Source organism: Aedes aegypti, chromosome 3 (assembly GCF_002204515.2).
Source record: "Aedes aegypti strain LVP_AGWG chromosome 3, AaegL5.0 Primary Assembly, whole genome shotgun sequence".
Classification (NCBI taxonomy): Eukaryota; Metazoa; Arthropoda; class Insecta; order Diptera; family Culicidae; genus Aedes; species Aedes aegypti.
Window position 1 is genome coordinate 89,593,324 of NC_035109.1, and position 23,473 is coordinate 89,616,796.

The following is a 23,473-nucleotide window of genomic DNA, read 5'->3' on the forward strand; positions in this document are numbered from 1 at the left end:
TTATTTACAAATCAATTTACGCTCTTTTGAAACGCTCGCCCCGCAGTTCATTCATAAAACAAACCAAAATACGCAAAACGCGACACGCAAAAACCTAACCTCAGCGCCTCGAGAGGACGGACGGACATTGTTTTTATTATTGTCCTTGCTTTCGCTGAATTCGGTCGAGTCAAAGGAACGGTTCCTTGTATCGAAAGGTTCTTTAGTGCGTATTTGCACGTCGTTTAAAGTGGTTATTTGTGCAGTGATTATTCGAAGTTAAATAAAGTTACACGTGTGTCAATTCGGTTGAAAAACGGTGAATTTAGTGCTTTTTATGCTCAACGCAAGCGAACAAACATTCAAGTGCTTAAATCAAGTCGAAGCCATTTTCTGGTGTGCAATCGTGAACAGTTTTTCGTCCTTAAATTTGACGACGCGTCCGTGTCCTAAAATTCGGTGAGTACCCCTTGATTAGAAAGTAGGTAGAAATCCCTTATCTCTTTCTCTGAATGTGGTCGGTTAGCAGCCATCTTCGAAGCGAACCGATTTGCCCACTTTGATCACGTCCTCGCCTTCGATTTGTCCTTGAAGCGAGAGGTCCATGTGCTCGTGCGAGTGATAGGTTTTCTTGATTTCCTCGTCCGGGATGATCGGAGATGGACATGGGTGGCTGTCGGATTGCACCCTCAGCGTGGCCAGAGGTGTGTCATCCGTCATTTTGCTTTCGTTCAGCTTGAAATCCTGCAGTCGTTTGTCCACTTCGCCAACGCCCTTGTCGTCGTTAGGCTCTGGCGCGGGTTCAGGTGGAGGTCCATATCGTTGGTAGTCGTCTTCCACTGCTTGTCGCAGGTCGTCCTTGAGGTGGCCCTCGGCCAACAGATAGTTTCTAACGGTTTCGATGGCATTGCTGGCAAACATCTCCGGGTGAGCTTGCATGTACCTGTTAGGGTGGGACAAAAATAGTGTTTTTGCCTTGGGTCCAAGCACACTGATCGTTCGATTCTAGGTCAAACTCTGAGTGTCCTCCCAAAATTTGAGCGGATTTGAATGAAAACTGAGATAGCACAAGTCCTTCAAAGCAGAGCGTTAATGGTTAACAAATAGCAAAGATTAATTTGATGATATACATATAATTAAATTCAATTTTACGATGATTGAATTATTATGATTTATTATTCGTGATTTAATCAATATTAATTTTAAATTTAATAAAATTTAATTCTATTTTAGAATTTTTCGAGTCATGCTTAAGCTAAAATATCATTATTTGCACATTTTAAATTGTCAAGTTCTAGGAGATTCCAGCCTAAGTATGATTAATGATTAAGACTCTATTTTTAAGCGAATTATGATTATTGATTAGAGATTTAGAGATTACTCTATCAATTTTTCAAAATTCATACTGCAAAGGTTCCCTGGGGGAATTACTCCAGAATTTGCTCCATGAAATCCTTGAGCACTCCAACGCTACTATCTATAGTAACTTCTCCAGAAATCACTTTGTTTTTTTCCAACGACTATCCTAGGATTTTCTTCTAATATTTGCCACTAATCCTTCAACTGAATTCTCCAGTTGTTCCTAGTGTAACAACAAATCTTCCAAAGATTCACACAGATTTTTTTTTCCGCAATACAATAGTTGATAATAATGAAGTTTAAATCCAATACGAGGTATGAAAAAATGGGTAATCAATCTTTTAAAAATAGCTCTTATGCATAATAGAGTAAACTGCACTTTACTGCCTATATTCTTTATTCTCAGAGCTCAAATTGTCTGATATAATAAGCATCAACAGGGCTCTCCAAACAACTTCTTCGAAATGGGCGTGGATTGCTTTCAACATATTTTGTTCTCAGTTTCCTAGATCAACTCATTGACTAGCTTCGCGTATTTTGCTCATAATCTGGAAGACAAAAAATGGGACTCATCAAATCATGTCAATCTTTACAAGTTTGCTCAAAATATCCAAGCAAAAATGGTGAAACTGTGTATAGAGAAAAACTAATGATTATTCTCGTATTTAAGTTAAGTGGAATAACAGCAATAACTCAAAATTTCAAGAGCATAAATTTGGTGAATCAAATCATTTATTCATTTATTAAAAAAAAAAAAAAAAAAAAAAAAAAACGATTGGTTACTTGCTGGTGGTGATCAATCGTCAAATTCTTCTGCTATGAACACTGTTTGGTTTTCTAGATTTGTGCTACTGATGGCGGTACATTTTTTCGGTTCAATGTTTTGGACTATTTTACTCTTGTTATATTTGATGCAAAATTTTAAAAGAAAAAATGAATAAAAACAATCGAAAATGTTGTCGAAAATACGTATGTTTCAGATATGAGGGTATGGACAATATATTTTCTGATTTTCAAGGTTGTTTCTGAAAATAGTTTCTTCAGATAATACCGCCTTTCTTCAGGATCTTGCTCAGGAGCTTTATCATAGATGTGCCTAGTTTTTTCCTAATAATATACTCCTAATATACTCCTGAAATAATCCTAGGAATTCCAGATGCTATTCTTGAGAAATTCAAGACTGAAAGAAATTCTCTAACAATCTTTTGAAAGTCCTGAATATAAGGAGCTTCTATCGGAAATCTTAGAAGAGCTCATGGAGAAGTATTGAAGAATTATATGCAGGGTGTCGACTACCTGGAAAAACCTGGAAAGTCAGGGAATGTCAGGAAATTTATTTTTGACCTGGAAAGTCAGGGAAAATCAGGGAATTTCACTTGAGGTCAGGGAAAAAATATCAATACAGGGAACATCAAACGAGTTTATTGTCTGCAAAGTAATTGATCATGCTAAATCAATACACCTTCAGCATGGCTTTGCTTTGCAGCCGTGAACACTAACCACTCGACTAAGGATCCAGGACCCAGAAAATTCACCAGAAAATCCGAGGATGATTCTTAAAGTTCCTCGATTATTTTTAGTAATCCAGAAAATGATTGAAAAGCAGAAAATTCAGGAATATCATTTGAAATAATCTTGATAATCTATTGACCAGTGCTGGGAATGGTAATAGAGTGATTCCAAGCAACAGCACCAAAATTTGGTAAATTTTTTAATTCTTTTTTTTCTATTGAGCTGAAACTTTGCACAGTTTTCCAGTTCCATCTAAATCGTCATTTTCCGATATCAAATCTTCAAGTTGAGTCACGACTAACTTTTCAAAAGGGTGTATGTGAAAATGGTTCAAAAATATTCAAAAAGCTGCACAGCAAAAACGGTTCGTTCGATTGTTAGACAACTAAAGAAACAAAGTTAGACAACTAAATAAAGATTCCAAAAAAAAAATACACACAGTAAAAAAAAATTTTTTTGCATTAAAAAACATAATTTTTGACACAAAAACTCAAATATCTCAAAACCCTATCGGAATACCAACGTAATTTTTTGAGGGAAAACGGTCCATTATATTAGCTATCTACCATAAAAATTTGGTGATGGTAAACCAATAAACAAAAAAGTTATGACATTTCAAACATGTCACAATTTTCACATTTAGTAGAAAAAAAATGTTTTTTCGGTGTAAATTATTACGGGAACCGCAGTTTGTTGCTGATTTTATTGTTAAGGACCTTGCGTGAATTAAACAAGTCGTTTTCATGTATTCATTAGTATTATGTATATTATATGTATAAATATTATGTATATGCATAAATATTATATGTATATGTATATATGTATAAATTAAAATGAATTACCAGATTGCACGAAAATATTTTTTTTTTACCAGGATATTTTTTTTAGAGTATGATCGATGAGTTTCTAAATGTTATATATAAACTTTAAAAGATTTGGATTTGGGTATGCGTTATGAGATCATGAAAACATTTTATTAATACTTATTTATTTATTTATTGTTATTCAATTTTTTTACAATATCGAACACTTTTGCATCATTATCAGTACAGTTCGAGTATAGTTTTGCTTTAATTTTATTTTCTGACAATGGAATGAAACAGTTAAATTTTTGGGTTCCTTGGATCGTTTTCGCGTTATTATATTGCTCGCTGAGCTCTGATGCCGTTAATTCGTACTCTTCAGTAGTAGTAAAACAAAATGATAATTTTGTTAAATCTTCTTCTTTTCTGCGATTCGCCCAATCAAATAGTTCTTTTGCAGTTTTAATTGGATGCTCACGTTCTTTGCTCTTGTGGCCATGCGCTTTATGGTTCCTCCAATAGCCATGTGACGTAGCAAAGAAATGCCATTCTGCATCAATTCCGTACTTTGATTTAAATTGACATAGGCTCGAAAAATTCTTACGGTTTTTGTACTGCGATGCTGCTTCATCAGACATGAAATATATCTTTCTGATTTCTTTATTTAGTTAATCATTTTGGCAATGAACAAATTTACAGATACTGAGTCGTGTCTTAAATCTTCGGAAATTACAATAAAACTAAAATGTTCAATTTGCGTACTTCCATTGAAATAAATAACGAATGGATGAATTGTAGCTTGTTGTACGTTCCAGTGATGGGACTGCCCTTCATCTTGCAATACAAAGCTATAGTTTTCAGAAAAATCACAAATGACTAAAAATTCACCATCTTGTAATGTATTTTTTGTATTTTTTAAAAAGCGGAATTGCTCTGTTTTAATAAAGTCGTAAGGAATTAAACTTTCTAATTTCAAGCAAAAAAATGACACAAACTCATCTACAAGTTTTATAATAGTTTCTAGGTCACACCTATCCGTGGTCACCCATTGCTCAAATGATAACTGATCAATATATTTTCTTCAAACTCAGCGAATAAAGTATTTTCCAATAATGAAGAATCTGGACAATCCGAACAAGATCGTAGATAGCAATTTGATGTTGTATTTTCACACAAAAGACTACCAGTTAACATTTTAATATCCTTTGATAAATTGATTCTTTTCAAACTATGTAAGATTAGGGTAATATTTTCGTGTGTTGTGCACACACAAACATTATGTGTTCCTGAATTGGATAGAAGCTTGCATTGCCTTGGACGAAGGCTTGCAAATGAGGAAAAACCTACCTTAATATTTTCGTTAATTTCCTTGAAGCGTGTATACGCTTCTTTCAAAGTAGTCATCATTAATCGTTTTTGGATTGCTTGACGCTTTCCATCATTTTTTACAGATACATAGTCTTTTTGGCCAGGCATAGCTCTACTTACTTCATCGTCTTCAAAATATTGAAATATTTTTTCTTTTGTCTCATCTGTTAATGAAGTACTCGACCTAGCATTTTTGGTTGCAAGACAGTTATTTTTGAATTGTTTTGCCTCTTTTGCTGTATTTCTATTGGTTTTGAACTCATCAATGGCGTCTTGAATAGACCACGAGCTTGACAGCATCGACAAAATCAATAATTTTTCTTTCCTTGTCGTGGCTAGATTCAAGAACCTTTCCTTCATATTCATAATTACCTCATCGTAGTCTGTATTTTCCACATCCTCAGGTCCTAATTTGAAGAGGTTTCTTCGTACAGCTTCGTTGATTTCACGGTATTTTTTCTCGGGATAATTGACGTAATCCATCTTCGTCCATTTAATCGGAGTCACTTTTATTCCAGCTATCCCTTCGTTGAAGCGTTCGATGTTGACCTTCTGGATGCACTCATCTTCTGATTGATTTGTTGAAACAGATGTCGCTGATGGTACCGTGGCAAGACTATCTGCACTTGGTACTTCTGGTAACTCCTCAGTTGTTGTCGGTGCATCTAGTAATTCCTCAGTTGTTGTTGTTTTCGAACTTCCTGCAACCTGATCTACCGATTATGTACAGATTGCCCGTTTGTCAACGTTTAAACGGCAGGACGTACAAATGCGTAAATTTGTATTCAATGTAGACATTGGAGCATAACCAGCCGCTTTCAGTTTATCTATGGTGCTTTCGGTGAGATTTCGTAGCTCTTTCGAACACTTTTTTTCTGCAAACGGCCTGCAACAGTTGAGAAAGCGACTACTCATGTTGCTCGTTAGATTTTAATAAACAAAATCACTTTTAAGTTTTTACTGACTGGTTTGGTGTCGTTTGCTTGACTGAAGAAAAATTTTACAATTAAATCTTTTATAACCATAGTGGTAGTATATTTTTAGCTTTTTCGTGAGTATGTTCATGGTATGTACCTATCATGTTTTTGATGTTGTTGAAGTTACTCGCTTTCTCCCAAATATGATTAACAAAGTCTATTCTCTACCAAGGCGGGTCTATACCCAGGTGTAATCAGATTTTAACTTTGTGGAGAAAACCAGCGCCGAGAAAACCGACCTGTCTTACGTATACTAGATCACCTGGGTATAGACCCGCCTTGTTCTCTACGAGGTAAACTTTTTGCAGGTAAACTAGTCGTATACCTGTATAGAAAACTTTTTTTGTAGCTTTTGTCTTCAATATTAGATTTCTTATAGGTTTCTTTTATCAAAAGGTTTCAACACTATTGAGAGAATTTATCTTCAGTTACGTACAATAAAAAAATATGACACTATCAAGACTTTAGATCACAACACTGGATCGCGTCTAACTTTCTAATAGATGCTATAATAGTTATGAATAATTAAATAAAATATCATGAAAACAACTTGTTAACCTCATGTGGTACCCTTAACAAAAAATTCAGCAACAAACTGCGGTCCTAAAAAAAATTAACAATGAAAAAAAAAAATTCACTAAGTGTCAAATTTGTGAAATATTTGAAATGTCATAACTTTTTCGTTTATTGGCTTACCATCACCAAATTTTTATGGTAGATAGCTAATATAATGGACCGTTTTCCCTCAAAAAATTACGTTGGTATTCCGATAGGGTTTTGAGATATTTGAGTTTTTGTGACAAAAATGATGTTTTTTAATGCAAAAAAAAATTTTTTTTTACTGTGTGTATTTTTTTTTTGAATCTTTATTTAGTTGTCTAACTTTGTTTCTTTAGTTGTCTAACAATCGAACGAACCGTTTTTGCTGTGCAGCATTTTGAATATTTTTGAACCATTTTCACATACACCCTTTTGAAAAGTTAGTCGTGACTCAACTTGAAGATTTGATATCGGAAAATGACGATTTAGATGGAACTGAAAAACTGTGCAAAGTTTCAGATATTTTTGAAATGGTCGATCAGAATCGACTTGCATGCCTCCGTGGAACCCCTCAATAGTAGTAAGCTTGAATTTCGCGAAAATCACGTGACTCTTCCCAGTACACTGCCGTGTATCGCAAGTCAGTCCCATCTGCGTTTCTTCTTCTCAGCCAGTCCCATCTGCATTTTTGTCAAAATTGAGTTGAGTTCAGTTTTCAACACATCTTCATATGCTCTTTCAGCTGCCCTAATGACATAATAAGATTTGTTCGGAAAAAGTAGGAAAAAACAGCAAGTCAAATTGTCCCATAATGAAAAATAACCGCAAATCAGTCTCACTACAGATTTCTGCACCGTCTAACACAAAAATTAACCGTGTTTTGATCATCTTTATATTTTTCTCAGAAAGAGTGAAAAGTAAAAAGTAAATTGTGAAAGTTTCATTAAGATTTGGACATGTTCCAATCATCTGGAATTTTTTGAATATTCGTATGGAAAATGAGTTTGGAAACTTCACACCCCATTTTCTCAATGCCTACTTTTTACAGATGGGACTGACTTGCGATTCGCGGCAGTACAGTAGTTCAAAAACGTGAATCTCATCAAGTAGCCTATGTTGGGTGCATGAATTTGCTAAAACGTTAGTGTCATTGAAGGCTCTAAATGCGGGAAATGCAGCGGAACATTTTTCTACAGTAATTTTGGGTTGCCCTTAGCAATGGGTGTTTTGCAATTTTCAAGGCTTTTTGCCTACAGCAGCGATGGACGTGAGTTTCACTGGCTTCGCTGACTGTGATTGGCTTTGTTTGGCTACTGTAGAGTGAATTTCAAAATTTTTCCCAGCCCTGCTATTGACAATTTGTGATATTACTTAGAGATACTCGTAGATGAGTTCTTAGAAGAGTTCCTCGGAGCATTGCTTAAGGTACGACAAGTACAAAAGAAACATCAGAAACCTTCTAATCAGCGCATTGTTCAAGGGATAAATTTTTAACGTGGAGCGCTGTTTGGTTCTTAAGTCTTGTGCTCTTAAAAATTTTAAGTATGGCTTTGTTCTATAATCACCTTAAGAATATTTAGATATTTTGCTCGGGTAGAAAAGCTAGGGGTAATTCATATCGAAATCCTAAAATATTAACTGTAACGAATCATCGTGAAGAGTTATCAAAGATATTCTAAGAAAAAAATAAATAAAAACAATTTACAAAGCATTCCTGAAATAGTTCTAGGAAATCAAAATGCTATTTTTAGAATTATTTAAGACTGAAAGAAATTCTCTATCAATTTTTAGAGAATCTTGGAGATGAGGAGCTTCTGGAGGAAATCTTTCAAGAGTTCATTGAGAAGTATTGAAGGAATATATGGAAAAATATCTTAAGAATTTCAAGAAGAATTTCTGGGCAATGTATGTGGAATTCCTTGAAGCAATTCTCCAAGAAAGTTCTATAGCAATGGCTAGAATTTTGCCTGAAAAAAGAAAAGCCAAATTATTGGATAGTTTTCTTCCACTAAAAAAAGTATGGTGGATGGTCGTAATAGTGTTGCCTCTTGTATAAAAAAGTTATAATCAGGAAGGAGCCCAAAATTTTCGTTCATGCCTAAAATTTTAAATTAAGTCTGAGGTAGTTCATTAGCCGAGAACATCTTTGTTCATACGGATCTTCAAGTTTGAAAAGTAAATAGATTCTCAATTGTTCAGTTTTATCATATACATGGCAGGTACATATACTGCCCATACTCGCATAACAGTCCCATATTACATGTATATGGGATTTCATATATAAATGGGACTGTTATGCGAGTATGGGCAGTATATCTCAATAAAATAAAAGCTTTTGGTCAGTTTATTCATAGGACCTATACTGCCGTGAATCGCAAGTCAGTCCCATCTGCATTTTGGTCATAATTGAGTTGAGTTCAGTTTTCAACATATCTTCCAATGCTCTTTCAGCTGCCCTAATAAGATTATGAGGTTTGTTCCGAAAAAGTAGGCAAAAACAGCAAGTCAAATTGTCCCATAATGAAAGGTAACCGCAAATCAGTCCCACTACAGATTTCCGCACCGTGTAACACGAAAATGAATAGTGATTCGATCATGTTTATATTTTTCTCAAAAAGATATCGTAGTGAAAAGCAAATTGTGAAAGTTTCATTAAGATTTGAAATTGTTACAATCCTCTGGAAATTTTTAAATATTCGTATGGAAAACGAGTTTGGAAACTTCGCAGCCCATTTTCTCAATGCCTACTTTTTACAGATGGGACTGACTTGCGATTCACGGCAGTATAGTCCTATAACATAACGAATATGTATCTTCTTGTAAAAATTTTAATTATTTCGGTTCAAATTAACCAACTCTGGTCTGGAACTTTTCTGGAAAATGTCTGGAAGGCAGGGAATTTTATTTTCAAAATTGAGTCGACACCCTGTATATGGATAAATATGTTTAAGAATTTCTAGAGGCATTTCTTACAAATCTATGTAGAATTCCTTGAAGCAATTCGCCGAGAAAGTTCTTTGTCAATGGCTAGAATTTTACCTGAAAAAAGGCCAAATTTCTGGATAACAGACAAACCGACGTAACACTTAAAACAAATCTCGATCAAAATTATAGTCACGAGGACATGTACGCCCAATGCTAAAATCGGCCAACAGGTAAACAGATGGCGGTAGTGTGTAAACGTCAAACACGAACAAAAACGATGCAAGCGCTGCTGGTGGCGGATTGGTCACCCACCATATTTTTGAATCGACCGTTAAGGTGAAACAGTTTGGAATCTAACTTTTAAGCACAGACAAACAGACGTCACACTCTCATCGATGTCCATCGACCACCTTTTTAACGGTCGATTTGAATAAATTGTAGGTGGCCAACACACCACCCGCAGCGCTCGCGGCGTTTTTGTTCGTGTTTGACGTTTACACACTACCGCCACCTGTTGGCCGATCGGCCAAACACACCGATTTTAGCATTGGGCGTATATGTTCTCGCGACTATGATTTTCATCGCAATTTGTTCTAAGTGTTACGTCTGCTTGTCTGTGTTTTAAGATTGCACTAATACTTCAAAGGCACAAATCTCGCGAAGGAAGCATCCCACAACCGTGCACTTTTTATTTTGACTTTGTGCACTAGCAGAAAGCTTAAAATAAGAAGATCAAAAACGTTTGCCTACTATTTCTACAGTTTTGGTTGCCTTTGAAAACGTGAGTAGGGACATAAGTCGGCCATTCTGACGGCCATCTTTAGATTCCGAGATGTTTCACCTTAAAGTTGATGTGGTAAAACTGAGCAATTCACTTTTCAAGCTTGGAATGTACTCGTCTACTGAACCACCGGGTTTTAATCTGAACACTTTTTAATCTGACCCCCGCTAATTTGCACATCATTCAGTCAATGAGGTTATCGGAAACACGTTGTTTGTTGTGCGTAGGGAAACTAGAAGTTCATATTAAAAATGAACCCCGATGGTATCGCTCAAATTAGCGGGAGTGCTCAGATATAATTTCACAAATTTCAGGCATAAACGATCATTTTGGACATCTTCCTGATCATACCTGACTAACACTTTTATTATATAAGACGCAACACTGTTACCACAAACAAACAGACGTCACACTCTTATCATTGTCCATCAACCACCTTTTTAAGGTGAAACATCTCGAAATCTAAAGATGGCCGTCAGAATGGCCGACTTATGTCCCTACTCACGTTTTCAAAGGCACACAAAACTGTAGAAATAGTACACTCAGGCAAATGGACCATCGATAAACATAGGAACCCCTTATGAAAATTCGCCACAAGGAATCGGGTTGAAATTCATAAATTTGCCTTATGAAACCGAAATTTGAAAACAAAAATAGTTATCGCGGCAACCTGGAATCGAACCAAGGACCTTGCGATCGATAGGCTCGTGCGTACACCACGTGCCTATCGACGCCTTGGTGCGGAGTGATGCTAAAACGAAACATAAAGCGTTCGTATTGCGATAATCGTTCCATCTTTCATAAGGCAAAATGTATGAATTTCGATAGTCCAGTTCGCTGCGTGTAGGCAAACGTTCCTGATCTTCTTATTTTAAGCTTTCTGCTAGTGCACAAAGTCAAAATAAAAAGTGCACGGTTGTGGGATGCTTCCTTCGCGAGATTTGTGCCTTTGAAGTATTAGTGCAATCTTAGAAGTTAGATTCCAAACTGTTTCACCTTAATAAACGCTCAAGCATTTTATCTGACAGCTATATTTCATTTTTCCCAAATTAGCTTAAATTTGGGAGGACACTCAGAGTTTGGCCTAGAATCCAATGAGCCCTGTACCGAAACCACCCTCTTACCTATACACGTAAAGGTCGGTGCTAACGATCCTAAATCGATGCGAGAACACAATAATAATTGCCCCGATGAAGAAGTCCTTCGCCGTATAGTATTCCGGAGCATCCGGATTGCAGTCCGGTTTCCAAACTTTCTTGGGAGACAAAAATCGACCTCCTCGAATTCCCGAATTTCGGATCGTTGATTCCATGATCGAAATGGTCCCGTCTGCCAACGACAAACTCAGCACAAAACGACGAATGGAATCTTCCGGGTGGGCGTTGTCCAGAACGCACCCATACCGGAGGAACTTATTCATGTTTACCAGATAGGTGACCACGTCCTTACGGGGACTCTTCGGAACCAGGCTGTGGTGCGATGCGATAGAATCCTCCGGAGTCCCCAGTCCCAGATAGGTGGGCAGTTCCTTGCGTGGGATTCGATCTTCGCGATTACCAAGTTCGACCGCATCAGGTTGGACCATTTTCAGCACCTTCTCGTAGTAACTCCGGGTAAAGCGGTCACAGTCTAGCAAGAGGAACTTCCGTCCAAACACGAAAATTGTTCCACCGACCAGCAAATCTCTGGGGGAGTAGTACTCGGACACTTCGTGATCGGATAGCTCCATGCTGATCGAAGGGTAGGTAACTGGAAAGATAGGAACAGTGACAGAGAGGGCACGAAGGGAAGCAACTGGTGAGATCGAGTAAATAACAAATACGTGTAAAATGCCTTGTTGTTTGTTTACGAATTTCGCTTGAGCGGACAAAAATAGCCGAAGGTAACTGAAAAGGGCCACTGTCTGCCTGCTCGCTTATCTGCGGTGATGTTGAGTTGAGTTGAGTTGAGTAACGTATAGGCGCAAATACTTGATGACCTTGAATAATGATTTCTGATTCGATTTTGATTTGGCTGGTTGTTTACTGGGTATGAGGTGCGTTCCGAATTTTGCACGGGAGCGTTAAACTTATAAATAACCCTGATTTGAGGGTTGTTTTTCGGGACTATGCTAACTGATATGCAAGGAAGGTCAAGGGCATGTTTTTTTTGGATAGCTCACGTGAATGTGGGCTGTTTGAAACCAGATATGATTTCAATCATAACTTCTTGTGTATGGAGACGCATGGTAAGATTACTCACCATCTGTTTGTAGATTCGGTTGTTTATTTCAATTAGCAAACGGGATAGTGTGTAAGGTATTAGTGGCGGTGGAAAAAACAGCTAAAATACCTATGCTGAATTGAGTTGAGTGCAATTTATGGCTTATCTTTCAAAGCTCTTTCAGCTGCACGAATTTAGACAATATGATTTGTTCGGAAAACCTAGGAAAAAACAGGTCAAATTGTCCCATAATGAAAGGTAATCGCATATTAGGCCACTACGAGTATCAGCACCGTGTAACACTATAAAGAACCGTGTTATGATCTTCTTTATGTTTGTCTCAAAATGATATCGTAGTGAAAAGTGAATTGCGAAATTTTCATTTAGATTTGAACTCTAATCTTCTGGAATTTTTTGAATACTCTGAAAGAAACGATTTTGTAAAATTAAGTCAATTTTCTCAATTTCTACTTTTAATAGATGGGACTGACTTGCGATTCACGGCAGTATAGGTGCAATGAAGCAAAATTTCAAGCATAGTTGTTGTTTGCATTAGCTTTACGATTAAACTTCATCTACATTACCTCCACTAAGGGAGCGTTTTCTCTAACTTGATGTGATTTAGCAGCTTTGTTCGTCTTTTTGATGGAGGATTTTTCAAAATTTATTGTCCTGCATTTAGTACTTTTCGCATAAAAACGCATCCAACGGCCGAATAAGAAGATGCTTCTAAACATTCAAGTGATAGGAACAAAAAGTTAGCTAGTACCAAAGCGTTGTGAGAAAATTGATTTTCTTCATTGTGTCGGGAAATAGAGATAGAAGAATTTTGACAGAATCTGTGTGAGACGCGTGGTCATAATGACTGATTACTTGTACCGTAATCCGGGGTAACATTGATCAGTTTTTGGGATTTTTCTTAAACTGTTCGTTTGAAAATGCAAATGTGGCAAGTTTCATATTTTTAAAACAAGTACTGGCACCCACCGCTCGTGACTGTACACTGTATTTCGGTTTTCAAAAGATTTAAGTAAGTTTAAATAAATGTTTTAAGTGATTTTTTGATTTAGCTGATATGAAGACCAAACTCTTACAAGTCATTTATTTTTTGAGTTATTTTTAAAAAGAAAATTACTTTGAACCGCGGAATGCGCCTGAAGGTAGGCAATTTCCTAAGGAAATTCTGCATTCTTAATAGTAGTTCGTTAATGTTGCTTAATTGAATAAACTTAAAAGAGATTTGACAACGGAATCGTTTTTGGCGATGTCATTTTTAGTAACAACCACATTTTGTATGCTCATACCATTTGCAGAACTCATGTGAGACATGAATCTTCGGTAGTGTCATCCATAATGATAAAAATCATCGATTCAAAAAGTTGATAAATTTACGCATGAACGAGATGCGATTTCCGCAAAAACCTTAGTTTTTATTAGCTTATGAATGTAAGAAGGAGAGGCACCATTCATACTTTGAAAATATTCCATCAATAAAGGATGAATCGCACTTTTTACGAGAAGGGTCATACCGATCAATGTTACCCCGCTGATCAATGTTACCCCGGATTACGGTACGACAAAGATGAAGGGAGCAAAAAAAAACCAGCAATTGAATTGTCGTTTTTATCGTGAAAAGTTTTCTTGGCCGTGTTTAGTTTCGCTTGTACTTATCAGAATTTTTCAGCTCTCGGCTTATGAAAACAGTGAAAAATTACAACATAGGGTGGCATGGCAAGTTTTTCTTGGCCGAATTGTCTGAAACTGCAATAAGAAGCAATTCAATGCGACGCATATTGTGGCTAAACATGAGCTCAGTAGCTTTCAAAAAACCCCACTGTCGAGGTGAATCAAAAGACCCGAGAATAGGATCCAGCTCCCTATATGTCTCCGATGTCGGCGAGGAAGAGTAAGCAACCAGCATTGATTGCGATCATTTTACAGCTTGGATTTGTTCTGGTGAGTTCGTTCCTGCTTCATCTGTAGTTATCTCTTTTGCCCTCCACAAACAAGTCCACGAGTCTTCTTAGTTTTTCTTAACACGAAGGTAATACAAACTCGCCATATAAAAAAAAAACTTGTCATCTACCTTTCATATAAAATAGTTTTACAAACTACAGTTAGTTCTATATTTTTTATATTTTACACAATTAAGTGCAGTTGAATCATATAAACAGTTCCACTACGTTTAATAATCTTAGTTAAAGTCATGACATATTATCACAAATAATGTCTTTTTATTAATATCTCTGACTACTGCGGGAGAGAGGTCAGAATGAGTTTTCTTCTCGTTTCAGAGAGCGAGTAATGGCGCTTTAGCCTAGGCTTTATAGTTAGGACATGAGGAAAAAATACCCGTGTCCCATCCCAGGAAACGGAAAAGGACTAGAAACGGAGTGCGCATCAACATTCTTAGCAACGATTTTGTCTTTATCCCTGTATTGAAACGGTTGGTACGGTTGTCACCGTTTCTTCCTCAAACATTTGAAAATTTTCGTCAATCATATTATTTATACGTGAATAATCTGATTGCCGTAAATTTTTGAACTACCTTAAAACCGAAGTCTGCACAGTGGGCCTGGCCATTTTAATATCTGTATCATATTTCAGATATGCTACAAATATTAATACTGACAAGAAAGTACCAGAAGATGTTCTAGTATTTCCAGGATGCTTTTCATTATTGGCTGTGCAAGCACTTAGAATAGAATAGAATAGAACGCATCCAACGGCCGAATATAGAACGATTTGGCCGATAAAAATTTCCTACGGGCGAACAAAGCTAACGTAGACACAAGTTCTTTTAGGTTAAAGAAATATTGGGTTTTGAATTACTGATTTTTACATCTCAAGATGCTTAGGTTTGTATTGCAAAGATTACATACCTGCAGCAACAGTGTCCGTTCGATTTTGGTTTCTTATCTCATTCCAGAAACAAGAAGCTTATTAAAGAAGGTAAGAGCAAGAGGTTTACCTCAAGATATCAAAAGATAAGCACTTGAACCTCGAAAGAACTTGTCTCATGAATAGTCTCAGATGCTGATTGAGTCATTTTTTACATTTCAACCTCGTCATCATCTAGGGCGAATAGGTGGGTCTTAGTAATTTGTTACTCTTTTATGCTCTTAAGACCGTAACTTATAAGTACAACCTATAAGCTTAATTTTGATTAAAAATGAATGTTGCCAAAATCGAATGGTTTCGTGTTGCCATAATCGAGTCGTCCTAATACCGAACGGGTATGTATTTATTTTTTAAGAGCGATTTTTTGTAGAAAATAAGTTTTGTTGTCAACACATTTGGAATGATTAAATAGAGATTAATCAATTAATGTGAAAAGTATGATTCTGATGTAACTTTCCAGATCATTTCGCTAGTCCAATGTTGCTCAAGTTGGAGATTTCCGCGGACCAAATCACGATTTTTCATCACATTATAACATTGGATAGTTTTCAGAATATCAATGCAATTAATACAATTCAACGTAAAATATTATTTTACGATTCACAGCAGCGGCATATGGGGATTTCTTGCAAGATTCTGGGTTTGTATATTACGTTTCTGAGAGTTTTCGACGATTCGAGATTACTAGTGTGATCCGTGGATTTTCAACGAACTCTTGAAATTTCAATTGGAATCTTGAGAATTTTATGTGGAATCGCAACGGATTCCCATCCCATTTCCATTATGTGGATTCCTGCGGATTCCTAAAGATTTCCAGAGGGATTCTGAGCTTCCAGCTCAATACTGTGGATAACTAACGGGATCCTGAGATTCAAGCGGAATCTCGCGCATTTTCTGCGGGACTCCAATAAAATCTAGCAATTCTTAGAGTGATGGCCATTATCCGAATCTGGGGATTGCTGTTGTGTATTAGTATACTAGACTATACTAGAAGTTTCACATTCAATTCAATCTTGTGAATTTCTAGCGGTATCCAGGAATCCTTTGGAAATTTCAACGAAAACTCAAGAGCTTCATGATTTTTAGAAATTTCTTTCAAGATATCGTCCATTAAATGTTGTAGCGATTCCTTGCGAAACTCATTTACATGCTTATGCGTTTTTTCTCCTGCGTTTTTGTCAAGATTGCTTCCAAAAGCTTTTGTTTGGGATTTTACATATGTTTTATATAAATTTTAATGGGATTTTACATCTGTTTTATATAAATCATCCCAACAAATTCTACGTAAATTTCCACTGTAAATCTTCAATACATAATTCAAAAATATTATAAGTTGTTTCAACATTCTTTGGCAGTTATTTCTAGAAGTTACCTCACGGATCTATCCTGCTATTATTAAGAGAATCGTCTAAAAACTATGTAGAATTTTATTCAACGTTTCTTCAAAAATTACGGAAATATCATGTTGCATTTCTCATATATATAAAGTTTTATATTTCGCTTTCATACAGAATTGTCCCGAAAGATCTACAAATTTTCCTAGAGTTTCCTCCAATGCTTCGTGTTGTTGTTTTGATAGTACCTTCTTGAATTTCTTTAAAAAACATACCGAGGATTGATTTAAACATTTCTTATACTTATATTAGTCATTGCAACGAACTAGCCTGTTCTAGATTTTTTTCTACTATGACTAGAATACCACTACCAGGCTTTAACCAAAAATAACTACCGAGATTTTTCTAATGATTCTATAAGGAACGGATTACTCGTTTTCAAAATTCAATTAAAATGCTTTGAGTTATTTGTTTTTTGAATGTATTTGAAAAATATAATCGGGCATTGCAAATCCCAATTGTTTGATGAATCTTAAGAAAAAAAAAAACCATTATGCACGCAAGATCTGTCATTAATTTTAAAAAGCGGTTTTTGTTTTGAAAACGATAACGTTTACATGAAAATGTGTTCACTATATTTTGTTCTTTCAATCGAAACGCTGTGAACAAATTTTCATCAAACAAATTTCAGTTGTGTACAGAAAAAACCTGCTTCGATCATTAGGATGACGAATTCTTGAACGCTAATGTATTACGAAGTTAATTAAGAACTTCATTAAAGCACTTCTTAACGAATTATTAATTCTCTGTTTAACATGGTAGCTCCAGAGCTCCAGTGGTTTTCGATGAACTTGAATCAAACCGAATTTTATGAATACTTAAGAATGGTTACTCGAATATGGTTATATACTCATCAGATTAATCCGAAAGTCAACTAACTGTTAACTATTGCTAAACAATCAGTTTACAAATGAAAAACAATTTTTTTACACTGATTTCGAAAAATGTAGACCACATTTGCCACATTATTTGTTGAAGTACTTCTTATAAAAACGCTTTTTTCTTAAAGAAATAGTCGATCAAAGTCGTGGGAAAGAGAGGGTTGAAAGATTTTTTCAAATGTATATTCCAGGAAATTATTTAGGACTTACACAAAAAAATCCTCCCGGGATTTCTATTCCGACTGGTTGAACCGGATAACGTTTCATTGCCACCCATTAAGTATTTTTTTATTCATAACTAGCGGTCTCGGCAAACTTCGTCTTCGTCATCAAGTAGGCTGTTGTGAAACGTCATATAATCCCAGATATTGCTGTGTGCATTTGAAATGCAAATATCAAATGCGGGAACAGCAAATGCGGTAAGATTTTTAATAAGGAAGATGAAGTCAAAATTTGATTTTATTTGCTAGGTTGGCGGTGATATGGATCATGGTTGCTAAATATCCTTTGGTTACTTTGTGTTACCGCATTTGGAGCTCAGTTAGAATGGATTTGCACGTCAAACGCAAACAGCAATACAAACTTACACATTACTCCCAATTTCCTGCTGTATTTCGGAGACTTTCCTAAACTTTTTCCACACACGATCACGTCGCATCCGTTGTCGTGTGCAACAATGAACAACTTGCGTCAATCCGTTGATTCGTTCTCAAGTTATTTCGTGACATACAAACACCATTTCGTTTTTATTTATATAGATTATCTTCTAATCTCTACAATAGTTATTTCTCCAGAGATTGTTCAAAGAACTTTTCAACGAATTTCTCCAAACGATTCTCGCTCCCTTCGAAAGAACATTAATTCACAACCGTTTATTCTAGACCAGTTCCAATACAGCTCTATTCCATTCCCAAGTAACCACTGCCTCGCTAATTTGCCTTTTTGGGCTTATAGGGCTGTTATCCAGCTAATAAAGGGCATGTCAGCACTATAATAGCCCTACAATAGCACGGAGGGCGAATTAAAGTGCTACTTGGTTACTTGAGTTCTTCTTCTTCTTCTGGCATTACGTCCCCATTGGCCTGCTTCTCAGCTTAGTGTTAAATGAGCACTTCCACAGTTATTTGGGTTACTCCAGGGATTTCCCTTGAGAATTTTCCATTGACTCCTCTAGTGATTCCTCCAGGGCTTCTTCCAGAGATTTTCCAAAGTGTTTTTCCATAAATTTGGCAATTCGTCCAAGGATTATTCCAGGGATTTTATAGAAAAATCTTCACAGCAAAACCTCTAGAGTGATTCTTCTAAATTTTGTCAAGGATTACTTCTAGAACCTTCTCCAAAAGCCTCTAGAGATGTCTCCGAGGATTTCTTCAGCAATTTACCTAGGTGATCGTCCTGACATTTCCCTAGCAATTTCTTCAGGAATCTGTCCAGGGATTACACCAGCAAACACTCTTTATGGTTCCTCCAAAAGTTTTTCCAGGGATTTTTTTCAGAAATTACTCCAAGGATTTCCCCGGGTATTCCTCCAAAAACTACGGCGAGAAATGCTCCAGGGATTTTTCCAGAGATTTAATTAGAGATTTCTCAAGGGGTTCTTTCAGATGATCCTCTAGGGATTCCTCCATAAAATCCGACAGGAATTTCTTACAGGTTCCTCTAGGGATTGCTGCTAGAACCCCTCCAAGTACCGTTTTGATTCATATTTCGGACAGATTCTTATTCCGGACACTCTACTTTGTATGGGAAATTTTTCAATTTTTGCCGTCCAAAAGTTCACACTTTTGAGGTTTGTTTCAATCAATATTTTCCACAGATATTTATAAAAATTTATAATACTTAACTGCCTTAGACGCCTCTTTAGTGGTTTGCCAATTTCAAATAATGATTTGACTCTTCTATATATGATTTTCATGAGCTCTCCGGAATTTGAATCATAGTGCCCGTAATATGAGGCAAAAGTAAGGAAGCGTCCGGAATAAGAATCATGAAAAGTCCTATTTTACATTTCTATTCATTTAAAATTATTCATGTAGCGAAATCAAAGTCTTTGCCCACCATTCGAAAGTTAAGTATTTTGAAGGCTCGATAGCGCCGAGGAATCATACAGATTGTTTTATTTTATATGCTTCCTGATGGGTTATAGTCCATTGAGGCCTTAAGTGTCCGTTATATGAATCAAAACGGTATTTCTTCTGAAGGAGTTTTTTTAATTTTTTTAAGGAATCCCTAGAAGAATTCTTGGTATTATTTGTGATGAAATACCTGGTGGAATCTCTGGAGGAATTTCTAGGAAAATCCTTGAAGAATCCACGGAGATATTTTTTTGAGGCTCAGAACAATTCTCTACAGAAATTTTTCGGTAAATCCCTATGGAATAAACTGTAAAAATCTTTAGAGTAATTACTGTAGCGATTTAGCTAATGCTATCTCTAAAAGCATTCTACCCCATTACCTCGAATGCCATGACTCCGAATTCCATTTCCCCGAATTCCACTACCCCAAATCCTATTAGATCGGGACATTGTCATGCAGATTAATTGCGCATTCTGGGTTATGGAATTCGGGGTAATGGCTCAATCGAGGAAATGGAATTCGAGGTCATGGCATTAGGGGTAATGGAGTAGAATCCTCTGAAAGAATTGCTGAAGGAAACTTTTGAACTTAGAATCTCTGGAGAAATTCCTGGTAGAATCACTGCAAAAATTACTGGAAGAATTCCTGGAGAAATCTCCAGAGTGATTCCTGAAGGAATCTCAAGAGAAGGACCCGTGAAATACCCTGCAACAATTTTTGGGGAAATATCTGGAGTAATTCTTTAAGAAATTGTCCTAATGTAACCCCTGGGAAACTCCTTGGAGATATTTATGCAAGATTCCCTGTAGATATTTTTCTGGAAGAATATCTGTAGAAATCTCTGAAGTAATACAGTTAACTCTCCCTTACTCGATATTGAAGGGACTATCGAGTTAGAGAGGTATCAAGATACAGAACACATATTTTTCAAATTTTAAACTTTTTATTATTTTGACAAAACACATTCAGAATAGTTATTTTTACGTGAAAAACAATACAATTTTACCACATTTACCTTTGTGACACTTTTTTAACGATCAGCAAAAATTAAAAATTTCACCACCCAGAAATTGGCAGTAAACTTCAATTTTACTATAAATTTAATCATAAGAATCAAATTCATGAAATTTATTAACGTTTCGAGAATATTTGGAACTTTTCATGAAAATATCGAGTTAGATAGGTAAACTTACTTGACAAACTGAAACAGATAGCATCGAGTTAGAGAGGTATCGACTTACAGAGGTATCAAAGCATGCTAGATTGAAGGGACCGCGCATTCCATCGAGTTAGGGGAAATATCGAGTTACAGAATATCGAGTAAGGGAGAGATGACTGTATCATGAGATTTTTTTTTATGAAAAACGCCTGGAAAAATCTCTGGAGCAATCCATACTCCAATCCCTGGAAAAGTTTATAGAGGATTTTTTGGAGAAACTCCTGGAGGAATCTTTTTAAAAATATTACCGATTCTATGGAAAAATTGCTACAGGCATTTCTGCTCGAACTCGTTAGGAAACTCTCTGAAGCAATCCCTAGAGGTTTTCCTGATAGAATCCCTGGAACATTTCTTGGAGAAATCTGTGAAAGAATCTCTGGAGGAACTCCTAGAGGAATTGCAAAAGATACTTCTGAAGCCCTATTTGATCAGGTCTAAAAGAACTTGGTTGCGATCAAAAGTTCTTCATGGTGCATTCTTTGGCAAAATCCTTGGAGAAATCGTTGTATAAATCACTGTAGAGATTATCTTGGAAGAATTTCTAGTAAAATCCCTAGAGTAGGGTGCAGAGCTATTTGGGCTCTTCCAAGATTCTCTTTGGCTTGGGGGTTTTTTCTAGGCCGAATTGTCTGAAACTTTGCGACAAGAAGCACTTCAATGCGACGCATATTGAGGCCAAATATGAGCTCAGTAGCTTTCAAAAAACCCCACTGCCGAAGTGAATCAAAAGTGCAAAGAATAGGATCCGGCTCCCTATCTTCCAAAAAAAGTCCTGGGGAAATTCTCTTCCAACAAGAATGTTTTCGTTATCTATGCAACGCAAGTACGATGAACCAACAATTTGCGCAAACATTCGTGCAACTTGCACAAATGTAATGTACGTGCATCACACGCACTATGTAATCAAATATTGTCGAAGAAAACTGTGGGAAAGAAATGATTATTAAAGTTGGTTTTGGGCCCTAAAATAACATATTAGCCTTTGTCTTTGTAAAAAAATAAATTTAGGAATAAAAATATCCCTCACAAAAATATGACGCCAATATATCTTATTATCCTCGGCAATACGTTCCCACTGGGACAGAGCCTGCTTCTCAGCTTGGTGATCTAAGAGCATTTCTACACTTATTAACTGAGAGTTCGCTTTGCTAAAGTTGCAATTTTTCGCATTCGTAAATCGTGTGGCATGCACAATGATATTCTATGCCCAGGAAAAATATTCTAGATCGACCGGAAATCGAACCCAGACACCTTCAGCAAGGCTTTGCTTTGAAGCCGCGGACTCTAACCACTAGGCAAATGAAGGCACCTCAACTTACCCGGTAGGTCCTTCCAGCTCTTCGGCAGTTTCTGTTTCCTGAGCAACATCGGGAAATAGTCGCGACCCTCCTGGTTCTCCTTCAGCTCCTTGATCGACACGGTATCATCTTCTAGGAAGTAAAACAACTTATAGGTCATTCGCTCCCCTCCGGGCTGGTCCGGTTCATCCAGAAGACAGTCGAAGCTGCAATTGTACAGAATTAGTCCCTATTCGTTTCAAACCGTCACTTATTATACTCACTGCAGCACCTTCCCCTGGTACTCCAGATACTTCCGCAGCTTATCCTGAGGCACCGGATACATCTTGTGGTGCTTGAAGTTCTGCCTCTCGCTGATCGACCGCTCGTTCATGGCCGGATCCGGCGGCGGAAATTCCATCTCATTCAGCTCGATCCCGTTGCTCAGCAGGAACTCCTTCGTGAACGGGTCGCAATCGGTGACGTGGAACACGTACCCGTGAATCTCCAGGTCGATTCCGATGTTCAAATCCTTCCAGCTGTACGGTTCGCCGAGACAGTTCTTCAGAATTCGACCACGCCTGACGAGGCGGCCTTGCGGATAGCCACAGTTTTCGATGACCGGTTCCAACACGGTCATGGTATCGTCCTCTAGGAAGTACAAGATGTTCACGTACCGAATGCGGAAAGTTTCCTTGGGCGATTCCGGCACCGCTTGGCGGAAGAACGCGTTGAACTTGAGCGTTTTCTGGTCGTACAGGACAAAGTGCGGACGGTATGGTTTGGCCGGGAGCTTCCGCAGCCGTCCATAGGTCAGAATCGGATCGTACAGGACGGCATCCGTTTCGTCCGTGCAGTAGTAGATGGAATCTTCGTTCAGTTGTTCACCGCCGAGGCCGCAGATCGGTTTCACCGGGATGGGGTAGCCGTTGAGGTATTTGAAGCACTGCGGAACGTGGTGTTTCTGGCGAAGCCGGTTGGCAAAATCATTACCCGGCAGTTTCGGAAGATCATCCATTGTGGCGGCGGTGGGATTTCAGTCTTTGGTCGGTTGGGAATACTGAATTTGCTGAGGAAAATTTAAACGCTAAGAAAATTGACTGGAGAGAATGTACTAGAAAATAAACAATTTGTATGAATGGTTGCTAGGAGTAAGCATTTGGCGTTTTATCGTCAACACGACGGTTTCAGCGCGAAAGCTGTTTGGGAGGGAGAAAGCAAACACCTGGGTTTCAGAACTACCTGTTGCATGTTCCGCCACAGTCGATATGTATTTGTA

General features: G+C 37.1%; 2 protein-coding genes across 2 annotated transcripts in view; one reads left to right on the forward strand and one right to left on the reverse strand.

Moving 5' to 3' along the window:
* The first annotated feature begins 80 nt into the window (after positions 1-80).
* LOC5566172 (pseudouridine-5'-phosphate glycosidase) overlaps positions 81-23,473 on the forward strand; it is a 45,608-nt gene continuing 22,215 nt past the window's right edge. The window contains exon 1 of the mRNA XM_001650482.2: positions 81-438. The gene's annotated coding sequence lies outside the window, so the exon portion shown is untranslated. The remainder of the gene's footprint in view (positions 439-23,473) is intronic.
* On the reverse strand, positions 258-23,456 carry LOC5566173 (EF-hand domain-containing protein 1). Its single transcript, XM_001650481.2, has 4 exons — positions 22,479-23,456; positions 22,237-22,421; positions 11,369-11,993; positions 258-922 (listed from the first exon to the last, which is right to left on the reverse strand). Exons 1-4 carry the CDS (start codon positions 23,210-23,212, stop codon positions 502-504), a joined length of 1,965 nt encoding a protein of 654 aa, XP_001650531.2. The 5' UTR covers positions 23,213-23,456; the 3' UTR covers positions 258-501.

Coding starts and splice junctions, on each gene's coding strand:
- LOC5566173 (XM_001650481.2), bottom strand. CDS start 23,212: ATGGATGATCTTCCGAAACTGCCGGGTAATGATTTTGCCAACCGGCTT. Junction 11,994..22,236: donor GAGCTGGAAGGACCTACCGG/GTAAGTTGAGGT, acceptor CTATCTTTCCAG/TTACCTACCCTTCGATCAGC. Junction 923..11,368: donor ACCGACCTTTACGTGTATAG/GTAAGAGGGTGG, acceptor CCACCCTAACAG/GTACATGCAAGCTCACCCGG.